Source organism: Ahaetulla prasina, chromosome 4 (assembly GCF_028640845.1).
Source record: "Ahaetulla prasina isolate Xishuangbanna chromosome 4, ASM2864084v1, whole genome shotgun sequence".
Classification (NCBI taxonomy): domain Eukaryota; kingdom Metazoa; phylum Chordata; class Lepidosauria; order Squamata; family Colubridae; genus Ahaetulla; species Ahaetulla prasina.
In genome coordinates this window covers 14,149,534-14,170,804 of record NC_080542.1, presented here as the reverse complement: position 1 = coordinate 14,170,804, position 21,271 = coordinate 14,149,534, and the positions used below count along the sequence as shown (strand labels likewise).

Genomic DNA, 21,271 nt, shown 5'->3' with positions numbered 1-21,271 from the left:
GATGGGAATGATGAGAAGATTAATAGTAGTGCAGGTTTAGTAAATAGTTTGACAGTGTTGAGGGAATTATTTGTTTAGCAGAGTGATGTTTTATTTCTTAGAATGCAGGTGGATATCTCTAGTGTCATAATTTTTCACTAATTTGTTTGAAAGTTTATGGTAAGTGATATTAATAGCTGCCTGGAGCAATCAGAAAAGATTGGTTTCCCATGACTTGCAAGGGCTTCAGTTTTGAGTGGTTTTTTGAGTGGTATGACAATGTACTTTTTTTTTTTACTGAAAAAATATGGAATTATAGTTTTTCTTTCTTTCCTCTCATCAATTGCTTTTTGTCATTCAGATCAGGCCTTAGAATAATAACAAAGCATTTGGGGAAAAAGATGCAACCCAGTAACCCTGCACTGGAAGACAGAATGGAAAAGATCTCCACAGCCACCATGTATTTCCCCTTGGTGCTCAGATAGGTTGGAAAAAATGACAACCAGACACTGCAAAAACACAACAGGCTGAAGGAGATAAACTTGGTCTCATTAAAACTGTCTGGTAAATGCCGGGCTTGGAAAGCCACAGTAAAACCAACAATGGCAAGGAAAAGCAGGTAGAATAAGACACAGTAAAACATGACAGTAGAGCCTTCGTTACATTCCAGAATGATTTCATCTATCACTAGATTCATATCAGCATCTGAGTATGGGGGTGAGGTTACAAGCCATACAATGCAAATAACAACTTGGACGAGGAAACAGGAAACAATGATGTAATTATCTAATCGTTTGCCCAGCCATCGCCTCATCTTGGATCCTGGCACTGAAGCCATGAAAGCTAAAATGACAATGATGGTTTTGGCCAATATACAAGAAATGGCTACTGAGAAGACGATCCCAAAAGCAATTTGTCGCAAAAGGCAGGTCACCTTTTCAGGTTTTCCAATGAATAATAAACTGCAAAGGAATGAGAGCACAAGGGAGAGGAGGAGAAGGTAGGTGATGTTCCGGTTGTTGGCCTTGACTATGGGAGTGTCCTGATATTTGATGAAGATCCCAAGCACCATAGTGGCAATGCCGGCAAAGACAATTGCGGTAGTGGCCAAACTGGTCCCTAATGGGTCTTCATAAGACAGAAAAACTATGTGTTTTGGAAGGCATAAGTCATGGTTGTTGTTTGGATACTGTCCTTCTGGGCATATTATGCAATCATCCATATCTGCAGAAGAAAATGCTGTTATTGCATGTAGACAATTCTGCATTAATTTATTTATTAACTGAAATAAGTTTTTAATACTTCAATTGGAAACTCATAAAGCTATTGGGGAGACTGAAGGCACTAATAAACCACTTCAGTAATACGGTCAAGGAAACTATAGATATTATATAAGTTATATAAAAGAGATTATATAAATTGGAATGAATTTGTAATGGGAGACAGCTAATATCCAAGCAAAGTGCCTTTGCAGCCTCTAACCCGGTGTAGATCTCAACCAGCTCCTTGGTTCTCCGAGGAGCTGAGGGAGATGAAACGCCGGAGAAGACGCCTATAGAGTGCCTGGAGATCAAGCTGTTCCGAAGCTGACCGGACACTAGTTAGGTCTTATAGTACCTAGTGGCATTGAGGGAAGTGAAGCATTTTTACGTTTCCTCCCTCATTGCGTCGGCAGATAATCGCCCGGCCGCCCTGTTTCGGGTGACCCGCTCTCTCCTTCAACAGGAGGTGCAGGAGGACCCCTTACAGGGCTCTGCCGAGGAGTTTAGTGGTTATCTATACGATAAAATTGTTCAGCTTCGGGATGGGTTGGATCAAAATTGGGTAGATCCAGGTGAGAGGTCGGAGACTCGTCTTGTTGAGACTGTTTGGGATGGATTTGACCCTGTGACTTCTGAGGACATGGACAGGTTGATGGGGAGGTTGAATGCCACCACATGTTTACTGGACCCGTACCCCTCCTGGTTGGTGCTGGCCACGCAGGAGGTGACACGAGGCTGGCTCCAGGGGATTATTAATGCTTCTTTGTTGGAAGGGGTTTTCCCTGCTGCCTTGAAAGAGGCGGTAGTGAGACCCCTCCTCAAGAAGCCTTCCCTGGACCCAGCTGTTTTGGGAAATTACCATCCGGTCTCCAACCTTCGCTTTGTGGTGAAGGTTGTAGAGAGTGTGGTGGCACGTCAATTACCCCAATACCTGGATGAAACTGTCTATTTAGACCCGTTCCAGTTTGGCTTTCGGCCCGGATACAGTACGGCTTTGGTCGCGTTGGTTGATGATCTCTGGAGGGCCAGGGCCAGGGATTATTCCTCTGCCCTGGTCCTATTAGACCTCTCAGAGGCTTTTGATACCATCGACCATGGTATCCTGCTGCACCGGCTGGGGAGTTTGGGAGTGGGAGGCACCGTTTATCGGTGGTTCTCCTCCTATCTCTCTGACCAGTCACAGACGGTGTTGGCAGGGGGCAGAGATCAACTGCGAGGCGCCTCATGTGTGGGGGGCCGCAGGGATCGATTCTCTCGCCTCTTCTGTTCAACATCTATATGAAGCCACTGGGTGAGATCATCAATGGTTTTGGGGTGAGGTACCAACTGTACGCTGATGATACGCAGCTGTACTTTTTCACCCCAGGCCACCCCAACGAAGCTGTCGAAGTACTATCCCAGTGTCTGGAAGCCATATGGGTCTGAATGGGGAGAAACAGGCTCAAGTTCAATCCCTCCAAGACAGAGTGGCTGTGGATGCCGGTACCCCGGTACAGTCAGCTGCAGCTGCGGCTGACTGTTGGGGGCAAATCATTGGCCCCGATGGAGAGGGTGCGCAACTTGGGCGTTCTCCTGGATGGGCGGTTGTCTTTTGAAGATCACTTGATGACCGTCTCCAGGAGAGCTTTTTATCAGGTTCGCCTGATTCACCAGTTGTGCCCCTTCCTTGACCGGGATGCCCTATGCATGGTCACTCATGCTCTGGTTACCTCTCGCTTGGATTACTGCAATGCTCTCTACATGGGGCTCCCCTTGAAGAGCACTCGGAGGCTCCAGTTGGTTCAGAATGCAGCTGCGTGGGTGATAGAGGGAGCTGCTCATGGCTCCCATGTAACACCATTCCTGCGCAGGCTGCACTGGCTACCTGTGGTCTTTCGGGTGCATTTCAAGGTTTTGGTTACTACCTTTAAAGTGCTCCATGGCTTAGGGTCAGGGTACTTTTGGGACCACCTACTGCTACCGAATGCCTCCCACCGACCCGTGCGCTCACACAGAGAGGGACTCCTCAGGGTGCCGTCCGCCAAGCAATGTCGGCTGGCGGCCCCCAGGGGAAGGGCCTTCTCTGTGGGGGCTCCCAACCTCTGGAATGAACTTCCCCCAGGACTTCGTCAACTGCCTGACCTTCGGACCTTCCGCCGCGAGTTGAAGACTTACTTGTTTATTCGCACAGGACTGGCATAGAAATTTTAATAGTTTTTAATATTTGATATAAATTTTATGGGGTTTTTATGGTTTTAAATGGTTTTAATTTTGGCCTTATATCTAATAAGTTTTTTAACTATTGTTTTATTGTGTATATAATTGTTGTTTTATTTTGGCTGTGAAACGCCCTGAGTCCTTCGGGAGAAGGGCGGTATACAAATCCAATAAATCTAATCTAATCTAATTTAATCAAAGGATTTAATTCATTTTCAATATAGCAACCCATCCCATGTTTATTGCGGTAAAGCCTTCATACTAAAAACCAGATTGCTCATAGGATCTTTTCCTTTTCCCCAAAAAATTCTTTGTACCATTAGCTGTTTACGTAATAGTTAGAATAGAGTATGGTAGGCTATGTCTGCCCATAGCCTGCAGTTCAGGGGTGAAATTTATTTATTTATTTATTTATTTATTTATTTATTTATTTATTTATTTATTTATTTATTTATTTATTTTGTCATAACAATATACATAAGCATCGAACAAAAAGATTATATAGTATATAACATATATATGAGGAAATATAAGGAAGTATAAGCATATACTCCCCGATCTCAAGTCCTTCCACCGCGAGCTGAAGACGTTGCTGTTTCGAAGAGCAGGACTAGCTTGAATGTAGTTTTAAATTGGGATTTTTTAAAAAAGGGTTTAAATGAGGTTTAAAATTTGTATTTAAAAGTTAGAACATCAATTGAATTTAACTATCTATTCTTTTAGCTGTTTTTTATGTATTACCGTATATACTCGAGTATAAGCCGAGTTTTTCAGCACGTTTTTTGTGCTGAAAAACGTCCCCTCGGCTTATACTCGAGTATATACGGCTTATACTCGAGTTTTTTTTTTTTCGTTTTTTTCACATTATACCGGCGGTAGCGAACTTGGCGGGCTTTTGCTTAGCTGGGAAGCCCTGCGGTGCAGTGAGAGGCGGGCGGGAGCCGCCAGCCTTCTCGGCCGAGGAGGAGGTTTCACGACCGGTAGGTGCCTCATTTCCCACCCTCGGCTTATACTCGAGTCCCCAGTTTACCCCAGTTTTTGGGGTAAAATTGGGGACCTCGGCTTATACTCGGATCGGCTTATATTCGAGTATATACGGTATATGTTTTCTGTTTTTTTTTTTTTTTTTTTTGACTGTGAACCGCCCTGAGTCCTTCGGGAGATGGGCGGTATACAAATATAATAAATAAATAATAATAATATATATATAAGAAAAAAAAACAGTAGGACAGGAACGGTAGGCACGTTTGTGCTCTTATGCTTGCCCCTTATAGTCCTCTTAGGAATGGGGTGAGGTCAATAGTAGATAGTTTTTGGTTAAAGCTTTTGGGATTATGAGAAAAGACCACAGAGTCAGGTAATGTGTTCCAAGCACTGATAACTCTGTTACAAAAGTCATATTTTCTGGAATCTAGATTGAAGGAGTTAACATTAAGTTTGAATCTATTGGTTGCTCTTGTATTATTGCAATTGAAGCTGAAGTAGTCTTTAACAGGAAGGACATTACAATAGATGATTCTATGATTCTATTCAGCAAGTTCTGACACATTCTGGAGAACCAGTAGTGGAAATTTTGAGTAGTTTGGAGAACCAGCAAATACCACCTCCGGCTGGCCCCAGAGTGGAGAGGGAATGGAGATTTTGCAATATCCTTCCTCCAGGAGTGAGGAGGGAATGAGGATTTTGCAGTATCTTTCCATTGGAGTACAGTGGGAATGGAGATTTTGCAGTATCCTTCCCCTGCCATGCCCACCAAGCCACAGCCACAGAACTGATAGCAAAAAAAAAAAAAAAAATTAAATCCACAACAGCTGCAGTTCAGTCTTGACTGGGCTCAAGATTGACTAAGCCTTCCATGGTCAGTAAAATGAGTATCCAGAGGCAATATACTGACTCTGCAAACCACTTAGAAAGGGCTGTAAAGCATTATGGTGTGGTATATAAGCAGTGGTGGGATTCAGCCAGTTCGCACCACTTCGGGAGAACCGGTTGTTAAGTTTCTGAGCAGTTTGATGAACTGGTTGTTGGAAGAAATCATTAGAGCAGAGAACCGGTTGTTAAATTATTTGAATCCCACCACTGAATATAAGTCTAAATCAGTGGTGGGATTCAGCCAGTTCGCACCACTTCGGGAGAACTGGTTGTTAACTTTCTGAGCAGTTTGGTGAGCTGATTATTGGAAGAAATCATTAGGGTAGAGAACCGGTTGTTAAATTACTTGGATCCCATCACTGGTCTAAATGCTATTGCTATTATCATTGAGCTGACAAAGTTATTTCTTTTTCAAGTTTCTGGGAAGGTAATTAGAAAGTGGATGGGAAATTATTTCGCTCATCTAAATCAGCACCTTATCTTCTGTACAGAACTGGAACTCCTTCTCCTGAACAGTCTTTATACAAAATGGTTGCTTCTATACAGGTAATTTTGTATGCCTTACCTTTCTCACTTGCCATCTTCCCTTCTGGACATGGAATGCACTTATAGCAGCAAAATGGCTTTCCTTCAATTTCACTCCTACTTGAACCTGAAGCACAATGGTCGTTACACAGGGAACGTGGTCTTTTCTGTAAATAGAGATGAATAAAATGAGGACTCGGTCTGGTTTTTTTCTATCTACTATGACCATGTCTTTCAAATAAGGTCCAAATAAGGTCTTTCAAGATTTGGTCTTTCAAATAAGATTCACCAAAGGCAATAAAAAAGTTTCTTTCAATTAGAGTGTATAGACCTACAGAAAAATTCCATGGCTTTAATTTTTGCTTCCATTAATTAATTAATTAGTTAATTAATCTCTTTTAATTCATTAGAAGACGTGAAGGTTTAATGTACAAATTTATATTTACTTTTAAGTGCTTTCGATTACCATATAATTGGCTCTTTCTCCTTTTAATTATTTTTGCTTTCCAATATATCCTAGCAAAAGGAAGTTGAATTTTACTGAAGTAATACTTTATTGGCAACTATTCCTATAGTAAAGGTAGTGGATCAATTCCAAATACTATAAGTTCTCAAATAGGTTATTTTGATTTTGTGCTATGATTGTACTTACACAATATGATAAGAACTTGGGAGGCCAATTTGATGACTTTGTTCTATCTAATAATGAATTTTTGAGCAACTAAGCCCACTTCATTAAGCTAGCAAAATATTTAAATCGAATAAACTTCCCAATATCATAAACCACAAACATTAAGGAGTTTACTATTCCCTGTCCATCTGGGCCATTTCACCAATGCTTCTGAAAATAAAAAAAAAGTAGCAAGCAAAGATGCATGGTGATCTTTCTGGTTTTTATTTCCTGACAGTTAGAACAACTGAACACACTCAAAACCATAGAAAGGGTGGTAGACATTAGGAGAAACCCTTCCATACTTCCACCTCTCATAATACTAGACAACTCAGTATCAACGGTATTCAAATTTCTAGGTTCTACCATATCACAAGATTTTAGAATAGAATAGAATAGAATGTTTTATTGGCCAAGTGTGATTGGACACACAAGGAATTTGTCTTGGTGCATATGCTCTTAGTGTACATAAAAGAAAAGATACGTTCATCAAGGTACAACATTTACAACACAACTGATGGTCAATATATCAATATAAATCATAAGGATTGCCAGCAACAAAGTTACAGTCATAAGTGGAAAGAGATTGGTGATGGGAACTATGAGAAGATTAATAGTAGTGCAGATTCAGTAAATAGTTTGACAGTGTTGATGGAATTATTTGTTTAGCAGAGATGGCCTTCGGGAAAAAACTGTTCTTGTGTCTAGTTGTTCTGGTGTGCAGTGCTCTATAGCGTTGTTTTGAGGGTAGGAGTTGAAACAGTTTATGTCCAGGATGCGAGGGGTCTGAAGATCTAAAATGGACAGCTAATATAAAAAATGTCATCAAGAAAGCACAACAAAGAATGTTCTTTCTGCACCAACTCAGGAAGCTCAAACTGCCCAAGGAGCTGCTGATCCAGTTCTACAGAGGAATGATTGAGTCTGTCATCTGTACCTCTATAACTGTCTGGTTTGGTTCTGCAACCCAACAAGAAAGACACAGACTTCAGTGGATAATTAGAACTGCAGAAAAAAACAATTGCTACCAACCTGCCTTCCACTGAGACCTGTATGCTGCACGAGTCAAAAAGAGGGCTGTGAAAATATTTACAGACCCCTGACATCCTGGACATAAACTGTTCCAACTCCTACCCTCAAAATGACACTACAGAGCACTGCACACTAGAAGAACTAAACACAAGGACAGTTTTTTCCCGAATGCCATAACTCTGCTTAGCAAATAATTCCCTCAACACTTTCAAACTATTAACTAAGTCTGTACTACTATTAATCTATTCATTGTTCCCATCACCCATCTCCTTCCACTTATGGCTGTATGACTGTAACTTTGCTGCTTGCATCCTTACGATTTATACTGATATTGTTTTCTGATTTGCTTATTTGTACCCTATGAATATGATTAAGTGTTCATTATGATTCTTGATGAAGGTATCTTTTCTTTTATGTACACTGAGAGCATATGCACCAAAGACAAATTCCTTTGTCCAATCACACTTGACCAATAAAAAATTCTATTCTATTCTATTCTAATCAGTGGAACAACTTGCCTTCAGAAGTCGTTGTGGGTGCTCCAACACTGAGGGTTTTAAAGAAGAGGTTGGATAGCCATTTGTCTGAAATGGTATAGGGTCTCTTGCTTGAGCAAGGGGTTGGACTAGAAGACCTCCAAGGTGCCTACCCTCTCTATCATTCTGTATTCTATTCCCCATTTGTTCAGAATGCTATTAATGACTTTTTTAAAGGTCACCAATGATCTGCCATCTAATTAAACCCAAATCTAAAGAGTACATCCCAATTCAAAATATAAGTCAACAATTTTTGAATATTCAGAATGTAGGTTAACTTATCTCCACATCTGTACAAAATATGCACCTGGTAAAATCTTGTGGGCCATTTAATAGAATCATCATTGACGCTGAGCGATTTAGAAGAGGAAGGGTCTGGGTCTATCCATCCAACTTTGACTTTTGTGAATGTGTTATTTGAATATGTGACCCAGTTGAAAATATCGAATCCAGCAATTATATGTCCCTTGTTATCAAAGGAAATATTTTCACCAGCACTGTTTTCGAAGAAAGCACTTCTTATAAACCTGTGGAACTAAATAGGGTGGAAAGTGGAGAGAAAATGATGACATGAGACACTGTTCACAGTTGAAAACTCTGGGTAATGGTCTAGAAAAAAAATACATTGCTGCAGAGATCAATATTAAACATGCAAGAAACCCTAATAGCAGGGGTGAAATCCAGTAGGTTCTGACAGGTTCTGGAGAACTAGTAGCAGAAATTTTGAGCAGTTCGGAGAACCGATAGCGGAAATTTTGAGTAGTTCAAAGAACAGGCAAATACCTGGCTGGCCCCAGAGTGGGTTGGGAAGGGAGGAGGAGGAGGAGGAGGAGGAGGAGGAGGAGGAGGAGGAGGAAGAGAGTGAGCTGTTGTGGCAGTATGGTAACATTAACAAGAAAAGTTGAGGTGATGCATTCGAATAAGTTTAATGTGGCAAAGACTGATCTGTTTAGGACTGTCTATTTTTTTTCTTTTCTTTAAAGTCAAAAACCATGCTACTGAATTTTATATATATATATATGTTTTCTGAGGTTTTCGCGGTGTTTGTATGTAGGTCTTTGGTTATTCGGGTTTTCTCCCGCGTAAAATTGGAAGTATCTTGGCGACGTTTCGACGAAGTCTCATTCATCATCTTCAGGCTTCAGCTTCGTGCTTCTGGGAGCAATGTGTGCTCGCAGCTGTTTCTTCCTTTTAACTGCTAGTGGGGGTTTGAACTGATTGGGTGGGAGCTTGGCTGTGCTCTGATTGGATGCACAATTGATATGCACAAGCAGGAGCAAAAAGCCACAGAAAATTATTTAGGAGAAAGATGGACTGAAATTCTTCTATATTGTTCTGCAAAATACCTGCCATGGCTCTTGATTGAATTGATATTGTGCTCTCTCTTTCACATTTGCTCTTGGTTTTGTCTTGGATGAAGTTATTGCTTGCAAAGCATGAGCCATAATGTATACTGCGTTGTAGATGCTGTAACTGTGGCCAGACATGCTTGTGTCAAAGAGGGTCACAGGTAAATTTTCCAACTTTTCCTTCCCGGTGCAGATCTCCTCATTTTTCTCTTCTAGAGGGGAATTTGAGAAATCACAATTAAATGTGTCTTTCCACAATACTCTGATAAAGTCATCTCTATTTTCTGAAGCAGGGTTTCTTTTTTGCAGAAAGTTATGGAATCCTCTAGGATAATTTGTGTGAATTGCAAAGGACAGAGCTCCGTGGAGGCAATGTATGTCCCAATCTCTTAGAAAACCAGGAGAAGCAAAATCCATCTGGGCTGTCATGATCCACACACGGCTCTCAATTGCGATATCATAAAACTGTGCAAAGTGGAAAATCGATCTTAAGACACTAATAGTATGCAGTTCACCTTGTATAATAACAGTATTGGCACTACTTCCTGTGACAACACGTGAAGTTGAAAACCATTCCATTGCTGCTTCAGCAACATCACCTGAAAAGGACATTTTGGGCATTGTTTCTAAGAAGTCCACGCAGATACCATGCTGAGAATAAATGGGAAGTATAGTCTGCTTAAATATTTCTCCATTGTCATCATTATATGCAACTACACCAATCCAGGTCCACTTGAAATGCAGCAGCAACTCAAGAACCCCCATATACTGATGGGTCCCGTTTGGAAACATCTGGTGGAAGAAATCTTCTTTGGTTTTGTCTTCTATTATTGGAGATGACCCGTAAATGATCTTAGGATGGAAAGACATGGGAGAAGATGATACATCATGAGAATCAATCTTATGATAGATTCAGTTGAAAGGCAAGGCACTGAAAAAAAAGGTTCTCCATTCATCTTTAGTTTGCATTTGGTTGATGTATTTCTTATTATAAAGGAGTAAAAGCAAACATTTTATCTGCAAATATCTTTCTTCAATATTAGTATTATAGCAGATGACCAGGCTGAGCCCAAATAAGGGATCCAGTGGTGAAATCCAATTTTTGTACTACCGGTTCTTTGGGCGTGGCTTGGTGGGCATGGTGTGGTGTGGTGTGGTGTGGCTTGATGGTGTGGCATGACAGGGGAAGGATACTGCAAAATCTCCATTCCCTTCCCACTCCAGGAGAAGGATACTGCAAAATCTCCATTCCCACTCGACTCTGGGGCCAGCCAGAAGTGGTATTTGCCGGTTCTCCGAACTACTCAAAATCTCCACTACTGGTTCTGTTAGAACCTGCTGGATTTTACCCCTGGATCAAGCATGTCATTCATTTCAAGTCCCTTCTTGCCCACAAGAGATCTAAATCCAGCCCACCTTGAATCCTGATGACTTTTATCTACCACCAATTTGCTTTGCTGTTAGTTGTTCTGATTTTTGTAAAGAGTAAGTAAACCTGTGGTCATTTGAACTATCTTACTTTCTGATTAGGGACGTGGTGGCTCAGGGGCTAGGACATTGAGCTTGTCAATTGAAAGGTCGGCAGCTCAGCGGTTCAAATCCCTAGTGCTGCCATGTAACGGGGTGAGCTCCCATTACTTGTCCCAGATTCTGCCAACCTAGCAGTTTCAAAAGCACATAAAAATGCAAGTAGAAAAAATAGGGACCACCTTTGGTGGGAAGGTAACAGCATTCCATGTGCCTTTGGCGTTGAGTCATGCCGGCCACATGACCATGGAGACGTCTTTGGACAGCGCTGGCTCTTCAGCTTTGAAACGGAGATGAGCACCGTCCCTTAGAGTTGGCAACGACTAGCATGTATGTGCGAGGGGAACCTTTACCTTTATTTTCTGATTCACCTTCACATTGAAAAACAGATTAAACATTCGCCAAGTTGGTTCTTCAGAAAAGAAAAAGGGTTGTGCATCTTTAAAATGAGATATCCATTTTCTAGCATGCATACACAAGATCATATTTAAAATTAAGCAACGCAGTTCTTCCTCATTGTATTTCAATGCCTACAGCTTACTTGTGGTACTTTGTAAGTGCTCAGGATATTTGTCATGTGCAGGCAGACTTGAGAATTGGGTCCCCCAATGACTCCTAGGATGTTATTGTGACTATCACATTTATAGTTGGGGATGAATTTGTCCTTTGTAGATAGTAGTTCCATTGAGGCAAGGTAGGTCCATCTTGCAAAGAAATGGCTGTTTAAAATGTGGAAGCCAAAACTAATATTGGGTAAGAGTTGGGCATTCTCATTGATTTCCTTCACAGCAAATGCCAAGGCAAGGATGTGCTGGTAATTGTGAGTGAACATCCTATATTTAAAAAATGGTTTCAGGTTAAGTCTGTTTTCTAGATGGCAATGCTCAATCTACTTAGGCTGCTATAAAAAAAATTGATCTATGGCACACAAGGAACTTCAAGTCAACTGCATAGAACACGTTTTGGAAATTATGAAGTTATTTCCACACACAAAACTAAGAAATTACTCCTAGAGTTTCAGAAACCAGTTTGAAACATACTGCATTTTCTTTAGGGATATTACTGAATTTCCATGAAACATGAAAATGTTAGGAGCTATTGCAAGGTCTTCCCTTATTTATATATTTACAATATTTGATATCTACCCATATCGTTTATTTTATTTACTACTAAGCTTCTGTGCAACCCATCTTGCTGCGGTGATTCTAGGCAAGAAATAAAATTTAATTATTTTTGTACAATATAAATTTCTGTGAAGTAGGGCATTACGGTATTTTTGCATTTTATATCTTTACGTCCCCGTAGGGGCTTCCATCTCTGAGCATCCTGAGAACCACTCAGGCAAAGTTTAAGAAATAAAAATTAGCAGATGAAGACAAAAGCATCTACATGATTTGAGATGCTGGAGAAAGTGCAAGGAAGACCAACTGAGATTTATTTATTTTTATTTATTTTTATTTTATTTATTTGTTAAACACAACAATATATATAAGTATAAGCATGAAATAACCATATGATACAATTGCATAAGAGCACAAACATGCCTACCATTCCTGTCTTACTGTTTCCTTTCATTATATCCAATTTATATAGTTATTTCATACTTATACTCATATATATATGCTTATATATACGGGACCGCCTGCTATTACCCCATGCCTCCCACCGACCCGTACGCTCACACAGAGAGGGACTTCTCAGGATGCCGTCCGCCAAGCAATGTCGGCTGGCGGCCCCCAGGGGAAGGGCCTTCTCTATAGGAGCACCTACTCTCTGGAACGAACTTCCCCCTGGTCTACGCCAAATACCTGACCTTCGGACCTTTCGCTGCGAATTGAAAACACATCTGTTCATTCGCGCGGGGCTGGCTTAAGGCTTTTCTTTTAAACTGTCTAGATTTTAAAATTTTAAATTCTATTTATGTTTTAAATTGGGGGTTTTAGGTTTTAAATATTTTAATTTTTCGGCCAATTGTATAATAAGTTTCTTAATTCATTTTTAATTGTACATGGTTTATGTTTTATCTTGGCTGTACACTGCCCTGAGTCCTTCGGGAGAAGGGCGGTCTAGAAATCTAATAAATAATAATAATAATAATAATAATAATAATAATAATAATAATAATAATAATAATAATAATAATAATATATTATATAGTTACTTCATGCTTATGCTTATATATACTGTTGTGACAAAATAAATAAATAAAACAAACAAACAAACAAACAAAGGGAATATTAAGGAACGGTAGGCATGCTGGTGCTCTTATGCACGCCCTTATAGACCTCTTAAGAATGGCGTAGGTCAGCAGTAGATAGTCTTTGGTTAAAGCTTTGGGGATTTTGGGAAGTGACCACAGAGTCAGGTAGTGCATTCCAGGCATTGACAACTCTGTTACTGAAGTCATATTTTCTACAATCAAGATTGGAGTGGTTCACATTAAAGGCCTGGAGACTATATGAAGAATGGTGGCAGAATTTGAGGGGGATATGATAGCAGTATTCCAATATTTGAAAGGCTGCCACAAAGAGGAGCGGGTCAACTTATTTTCCAAAGGACCAAATGGCAGGACAAGAAACAATGGATGGAAACTAATCAAGGAGAAAAGAAACCTGGAATTAAAAAGAAACTTCCTAACAGTGAGATCAATAAATCAGTGAAACAGTTTGGCATCAGAAGTTGTGGGTGCTTCATCACTTTTAGGAAGAGACTGAACAGACACTTGTCTGAAATGATGTAGAGTCTCCTGCTTAAGGGGTTGGACTATAAGACCTCCAAGATCCCTTCCAGTTCTATTCTGATTGATTGATTTACATGAAAAGTTGAAAAGATTCTTTATAATATTTTCCCTGATTTCTTTTTTTCTTTTCTTGTCCCCAGATTGTAACTTTAGGTGAACTCTATCAATAGCACGAATAACTTGAACACTGTATCTAGTCAAATGTAACATGCTTATAATGTATTAAACCTAAAGTACTTACACAAGGTCATCAAAACCTTCCTCAGAAGGTGGTTTCTGAAAGCTGATTGGACTTGAAAAAATGTAGATCTGAGAGAAAATGCCTGCAATGATGAAGTCGCCTGGCTCGTAATACTTGTGGAGAATAAAAAGAGGTTTACCAACTGGACACTTAGCAATAGAAACCTTACTTAAGGCAGGAGGCAGAGTCCGTATGCCTATCATTAGGGCCACAAAAAATACCACTTTGTCTGAAAAATTTCCTGTCTTCCGAAGTGTCTGTTTCTTCATTGACATTTGAATATTATAGAGTCAAGAGGCAAAAACATCTAAAGCCAGAACTGTATTATATTTACTATCAATGATCATAGGTGTAAAAGCCTTCCTGTCATTAGCTTCAACTCTATGTGAGACATGAACTATTAGTACAGTTAAGTATCTTCCCATCCCAAGGGAATGTGTATCAGCTAGGCTAGGATGAGACAGCATTAAACACAGTTATTTCGTAATTATGACCTGATGGGGAAATAATGACCAACTTGGAATTCTAAGTTCACCATAATGTTCTCAGAGGTTGACCCATTCATGTTTCTCAAAGCTCGGCTGCAATCTTGCTTTATGAACATAAGAGGAACACAAGGTGTATAATACCCTTATGGAAGAAAAAAAAACCAATAACTGAATAAGACATTTGAAAGAGCCATGAAAAAGATTGATTGATTGATTGATTTCCCTTTCTCCTTGGCAGCTTCCAGTTTAGGGACATTTTCAGTTTTGGCATGTTTTTGAATCTCAGGTGGACTATATTAATAATCTTCCTGTAAACACAGATACTTCATGAATTATATTGCCTCAAGACATCTGCAGGGTTTTTTTTTTTATGTTTAGCTGAACGTTTGGGAAACTATTTATTTGGTCTCATAAAGACAAACAGATCCCAATTTTTGGGATGGCTTCTGCTACGCATGGTATAGAATGCTATTCATGGAGTTGCTTGCTTAATTTTATCTCTCAGCCGATTTTCATAACAGATATCAGTATGTATGTATGTTTGTTTGTTTGTTGTATGTATGTATGTATGTATGTATGTATGTATGTATGTATGTATGTATTTAATTAATTATTTTCAGTAGCCATTCATCTCAACAAATGACTCTGGGCTATGTACATCATAAAACATATTTTTTTTTAAAAAAATCAAATAATTGAAACAGTATTATATCTATATATCTATATCTATAACTATATATCTATATCTATATCTAAATCTATATCTAAATCAATCTATCTATCTATCTATCTATCTATCTAAAACTATTCATATGCGTAATAATACATGCATGAAATGGGATGCTCAACACACTTTGGACACAACCAAGCCTTTATGGCCTTACAAAAAAGCCAACAGGATTGCCACAGAAAGCACTTCTCCCAGTTCCCACCAGCTGATATTCCTTGGTTGATGGGACTGCAACATCTCAGGGGTGAAATGAGGTCCCCTGCGATCGGTTCGGACCAGATCACCAAATCCAGTAGCGATGGTGGTGGGTGGTTTGGAGAACCAGTAGCAAAAATCCCTCCACCACCACCCCCATGCCTAGCTGAGCTGAGTGATCATCAGAGGTTGTTGTTTTTTTTTACTTTTAAAAGCATTTTTTCTTCGGCCGAAAAAATGCTTTTAAAAGTTTTTTTAAAAGCCTCTGATGATCACGCAGCTCAGCTGGGATCATCAGAGCCTTTTAAAAGCATTTTTTCTTCAACCTCTTCGGCCAAAATGGTTGTAGAAAAAAATGCTTTTAAAAGGCTTCTCTGATGATCCCAGCTGAGTTGCCTGATCATCAGAGGCTTTTCTTTTAAAAGCAAAAAAAAATGCTTTTAAAAGAAAAGAAAAGCCACTGACGATCAGGCAATTTAGCTGAGATTGACAGAGGAGCCTTTTAAAAGCATTTTTTCTACAACCTCTTTGCCTGAAGTGGTTGTAAAAAAATGCTTTTAAAAGTAAAAAAAAAGTTGGCCATGCCCACCCATTACCCCCTCACCCGTTTCCACTACCACTACCAAGCCATGCCCACAGAACTGGTAGTAGCAAATATTACATTTCACCACTGCAACATCTCCAACCTATCTGACCCAATGGACAGGTAGAAACGATTGGATGGTCCCTAAGCCATGAAGAGCTTTAAAGGTGATAACTGGCAACTTGAATTGAACCCAGAAACACACTGGAAGGATGCAGTTCACAAAACAGTGGTGTTACCTTTATTGAATATCTGACACCTTTTACTACCATGGAACCAAAATCTGTACCAGATGAAACTTCTGAGTGCAGCCCCATGTAGAATGCATTGCAGTAGTCCAGACAAGAGGTCAGAAGGTTATGAGCAAAGCCTCCCAATCCAGCAACAAGCGCAACTGATTCTTCCCTCTAAGATGTGCAAAGCCCTTCTGAGCAGAGCTGTCATCTGCTCTTGTAGCAGGATCCGTGACCCTAAGAGGACCCCCAGATTTTGCACCAGGTCCCCCTTGGGTATTATGCCCCCATCCAGGACTAATGGTGAAAAAAACCTTTTTATTCAATAGGCCCAAATATCCAAAGCAACTCGGTCTTCCTTGGGTTGAGTTGAAGCCCATTGTACTCCATGTAGACCCTTAGAGCCTCCAGGCAATGGGACAGAACATCTATGGCTTTGGCAGACTAGTATGGGGATATGAAGCTGAGTACATTTGGCAAGCTGTAGGCAGCTGGACTTTTCTGCGATGATGCCTACATTGTTGGAAACCCCAAAGGCTGAGGTTGGCCAAAGGTCCTGAGCCTTTGAAGGTTCTCAAGATCTGGTTATGTCGGACTTCCGCTTGGCGCCACCTTTCTCGCTGGGTGCTAATTTATGGCACTCCGCACTGGATATTGTAAAAGCCAGTGTAAATAGCTTCGAACAGCTGTTCCCGACTTAATTTTCCCTCTCTGGTTGAGAGAGCAGGGGAAAGAGCAAGGGGGGAGAGAGGTAGATTCCCCTAGGGGCTTTGTTTTTGTTATTCAAAGTCCCGAACGGTCGAATCCCTTTGAATTTCTTCTACACTCCATTATCCAGCGCGTCTCCTGCAACAGCAGGAAAAGAGGAAGATGTCCAAGTTCTGCTAACAATTGATTTCTTTTTGTGGATTTCTATAAGCAGGCGGAAGAAGCGTGAGTGAACAATTATTGGTTTGCAAGTATTGTTGATTTCCTGACTTCCTCCTTTTTTAAAGAGAGAAAAATTATTATTTTTTCCTTCTCTTAAAATGGTGTTTTAGACTAACGGCAAATAGATCAGTCTTGCTGCGAAATCGAAACTGAATGGAGACTTCATCATATTGTGTTGGATTCTGGATTGTTGGATTATATTACGTAGTTTAAGTATTTCATAAGGGGATTTTCAGTAAGAACTTTGCCATGAAGGTTTTTTCAGAAGAATGGATTTGTGACTTTATACAGGATTACACAGAAAGAATGTATTTAATTATTCAAAAATACGAACTCAAACAGGACTTAAATGCAATGGATGAGATACAAATAAAAATGGATAAATATGAAGATATGATCCTGAATAAACAAGTTGATGTAAAGAAGTTTCCTTTAAATAGTTTGGATGAAATGTCAGAATTTGTGCTACAGGAGGCTGTCTCCCGAACTGAAAAAATTTACAGGCTTAATGCTTTTCAAGAATTCTTTCTTTGGATTGATGGTAGTAATTTGTGGATTTTTGAACATAAAGATCTATTAGGTAATATTGTGACTGACTTTTCAAAAGGAGAAATGAAGGAAAGACAGAGATTAATGCATCAAAAAAAATGGCAAGAGACAAAAATACTATCCTTTGAATTATTAATAGACAAAAATATTACTGTCCCTGAAAGACAAGTGAGGAAGATCTGGAAGAAATGGGTTGATTATATGTTTTATATCTATTATAAAAGACTAGGTATTTGGATTTATACTGGATTTTGACGAGGATGGACTAAATTTGAATAGCTACTGTAATTCTTGGTATTGAAATTTTATAATGAGTTGTATTGTATTTTGAATAGAATATTTTTGAAAGAGTTTATGTAAGAAAGACCTGGGGGGAAAATTATATGGTTATAGAAGCTATAAGGGAGATATTCTTTGAATTGGATTGGATTTTTATGTTTTAGTTGGTTTTAAATACTTTAGGATTAATTTGTTTTATTGATTTACATATTTTGTTATTCTTAATTGTTAATTTTTTTTTCTTGAAGGATTTTGGTTGTGTTAGGAGGAAGTCAGAGCTAGAGAGGGAAAATTGGTATAATAGTTTTGGGGGAAAATCTTTTTAGCATATGTTTGTTTTATTTTTATCTATACCTTGTGCTTCATCCGGGAAGTCAGGGGAGGGGAGGGATTAGTGAAGGGAGGGGTTGGGGGAAAGGGAATTTTTTGTAAAACGTTTTGAATAAAAAAAAAAGATCTGGTTATCTTAGCAGGCTGGGGTTTCTCAGGGGATCCAAAATTCATGAGGTGGCTCCATTATTAGTAATATCCCTCCATGCAGGGGTGAAATGCTACTGGTTCGATCCGGTTCGGGTCAGCCAGTAGTAATAAAAACTACCGGTTCAGGTGAACCGGTAGTAAAAAAAGGTGCTTTAAAAGTAAGAAAAAAGGTTCCGATGGTCACAGCTGTGCCGCACAATCGTAGGAACCTTTTTTAAAAAACTTTTTAAAAGCATTTTTAACTACCTATTCACCCGAACCAGTAACAAAAATGCTTTAAAAAGTAAAAAAAAAAAAAATTGGCTGTGTCCACCCAGTCACATGACCCCCCACTAAGCCACACCCACCAAGCCACACCCACAGAACCAGTATCAAAAATTTTTGCATTTCACCACTGCCTCCATGTATTATTTTTTTCTTCTCTTGTTAGGTCTGCTTTTAGAGTTTTAATGTTTGGATTAATAATAATTTTATCTATCATTTTATTTTATTGTCCTACACCAGCCAAAGGTCACTTTCCATGAGATGGGCAGTAATATAAATTTGATAAATAAATTAAAAAAAATCATAAAGTGAAAAAACAAGCATCTGGCCTTGATAGTTCCGTTTCCTGCTTCTCACTCCATGTCTCCTTTCCCATCAAGAACCAAAGGGATGGTTTTCCAAGACAGTGAAAAGAAACTAAGAGAACATTGTATGCCTTTATACAGGTCTCTGCCATTAGTGTATTTCAAGTTATTGATATTCTCAAGCAGGTGGCTGGAAGGATTTTCCTTCCTTACTCTTATGATAATGGGTTAGTGAGGAAAAAAAATAAACAATACCACAAGGAGATATTTAGGAATGTAATTTTATTGATATGGTTTAATCAAGTCTAGAAAGAAGAAGGACTAGGAGTGACATGATAGCAGGGTTCCAATATTTGAGGGGCTGCCACAAAGAAGAAGGGGTCAACCTATTTTTCAAACACCTGAAAGCACAAAAAGAAACAATGGATGGAAACTAAACAAGGAGAGAAGCAACCTAGAACTAAGGAGAAATTTCCTAACAGTGAGAACAATTAACCAGTGGAACAGCTTGTCTTCAGAAGTTCTGGGTGCTTCATCATTGGAGGCTTTTAAGAAGAGACTGGAGAGTCACTTCTCTGAAATGGTATAGGATCTCCTGCTTGAGCAGGGGATTGGACTAGAAGACCTTGAAGGTCCCTTACAACTCTATTATTCTGCATTCTTTATTCCATTCTACATTTGTCCAGAATGGTATAGGGCCAGGTTGGTGAACCTATGGAATGTGTGCTGGAAACAGCACACAGAACCATCCTGCGAGGAATGCACAGCCTCACTGGCTCCTCTTCCACATTCTTGTGCACACACGCGTGCCGGTCTGCTGGCTGTCTCATGCGTGGGAGTGCTGATACCCAGAAGAGTGGTGTTCTGTTACACATGCACAGGCCGGCACCTGAACTTCCAGGTTTACATTGCACACTTGCATGATGGCCAGCTGTTTGTTGGGTGCACGTCCATGCAGGAAACCAGAAGTTCAGGTGCCAGCTCGTACATGTGTGACAGACTGCCACTCTTCCATTTTGTTGTGTCTGCGCTCCCCGAGCCGGGGCCCCTGCCAGAAGGTGACTTGGAAAGTGATGGGGAAGGGCCATCAGGACTTACCTCGGGAGCACCGGCTTCCCTGGCTCAGCTCCAGGAGGCAGAAGCAGGCCAGGTGGAAGAGATAACAAGGCCTCCGTCCCCTGACTCTTGCCCCCCCCAGGCCATGCCTCCAGACCCAGCTGATGGCAATCAGGCCTGGCTGGACCCTAGGTTTTGTAGGCAGGAGAGGTGGGAACAACAGAAGCAGGGGTGGGGCAGGCCTAGGAAGTGCTGAGTCATGGAGCCACACCCCACAGGATATAAAAGCAGCAAGGGCTGCTATGCCTCTTCGTAGCAGGCAAATCAACTGCTTGACTAGAGCTGAAGTACTGTTTGCTGACTCATTGGCATCAAGGGAGATAACAGAGACACTTGGCAGATGCTCGCTAGTTTTCTGCCAGAGCTGATAGTGCCGGCTAATTAAATCACCACTCGAACTGAGGCGAGGGGGACAGAACACATGTATTGGTGCTCCCACATGTGCAAAGACCAACGGGGCTGTGCATTCCTCAAGGGATGGTTTCACGTGCCGGCACACAGTGACGTCAAAGGTTAGCCATCACTGGTATAGGGTCTCCTAATTGAGCAGGGAGTTGCACTAGAAGACCTCCTAGGTCTCTTCCATCTCTGTTATTCTAGATTATTTCACTGTAAACATGTCTCCAGAAGGTTTGAGAAAAGAGGATGAAGGCAGCTCCTCCCTAATACTTCACAGAGTATATTGTGGATGCAAATAGTAAAGTGTTCAGTCTGGCAAGATTTTGTCTATAGGTTGAAAACAACAATCACAACGTGTCATTCTTGGAGAATCACCAGGTGTTTCAATCTTGGTTTTGAACCTGAGATCGTGCCAGACTAAATATTCTACTATATGCATCTAAATTATACTCTGTTAACTATTAGAGCTCAGCTGTCCTCACCCTCTTTTCTCAGATGTAACACTTGCACTGAGTTGATTCTTACTCCTCTGGAATTCACCCCCTCCCTGCTGGGAATCAAGCTTCTTACTATATTCCATCACTGTTTACTTCTTCATCAAACTATAGAATGGCCAGAAATTAAACAGCCGTCATTGGTCAGATGGATTCTAGTGCTGAATGGCGGAATTTAAAGAAGAAAAAATCAAGTTATCCCCAGCATTGGAGGTCTGATCAGAGGACAATGTTAACTATCCAAGACTTTCTAAAGAGATATGTGGAAGGTTAGGAAAATCCCACTTTTTCAAGTGG

The 21,271-nt window shown here is 40.2% G+C and overlaps 1 protein-coding gene across 1 annotated transcript; it reads right to left on the bottom strand.

Annotated features, from left to right (window-relative positions):
* Window positions 1-292: 292 nt before the first annotated feature.
* Window positions 293-14,132, bottom strand: LOC131197951 (vomeronasal type-2 receptor 26-like). Its single transcript, XM_058182458.1, has 5 exons — window positions 13,930-14,132; window positions 11,490-11,781; window positions 9,419-10,273; window positions 5,875-6,001; window positions 293-1,203 (listed from the first exon to the last, which is right to left on the bottom strand). Exons 1-5 carry the CDS (start codon window positions 14,130-14,132, stop codon window positions 293-295), a joined length of 2,388 nt encoding a protein of 795 aa, XP_058038441.1.
* Window positions 14,133-21,271: the final 7,139 nt, after the last annotated feature.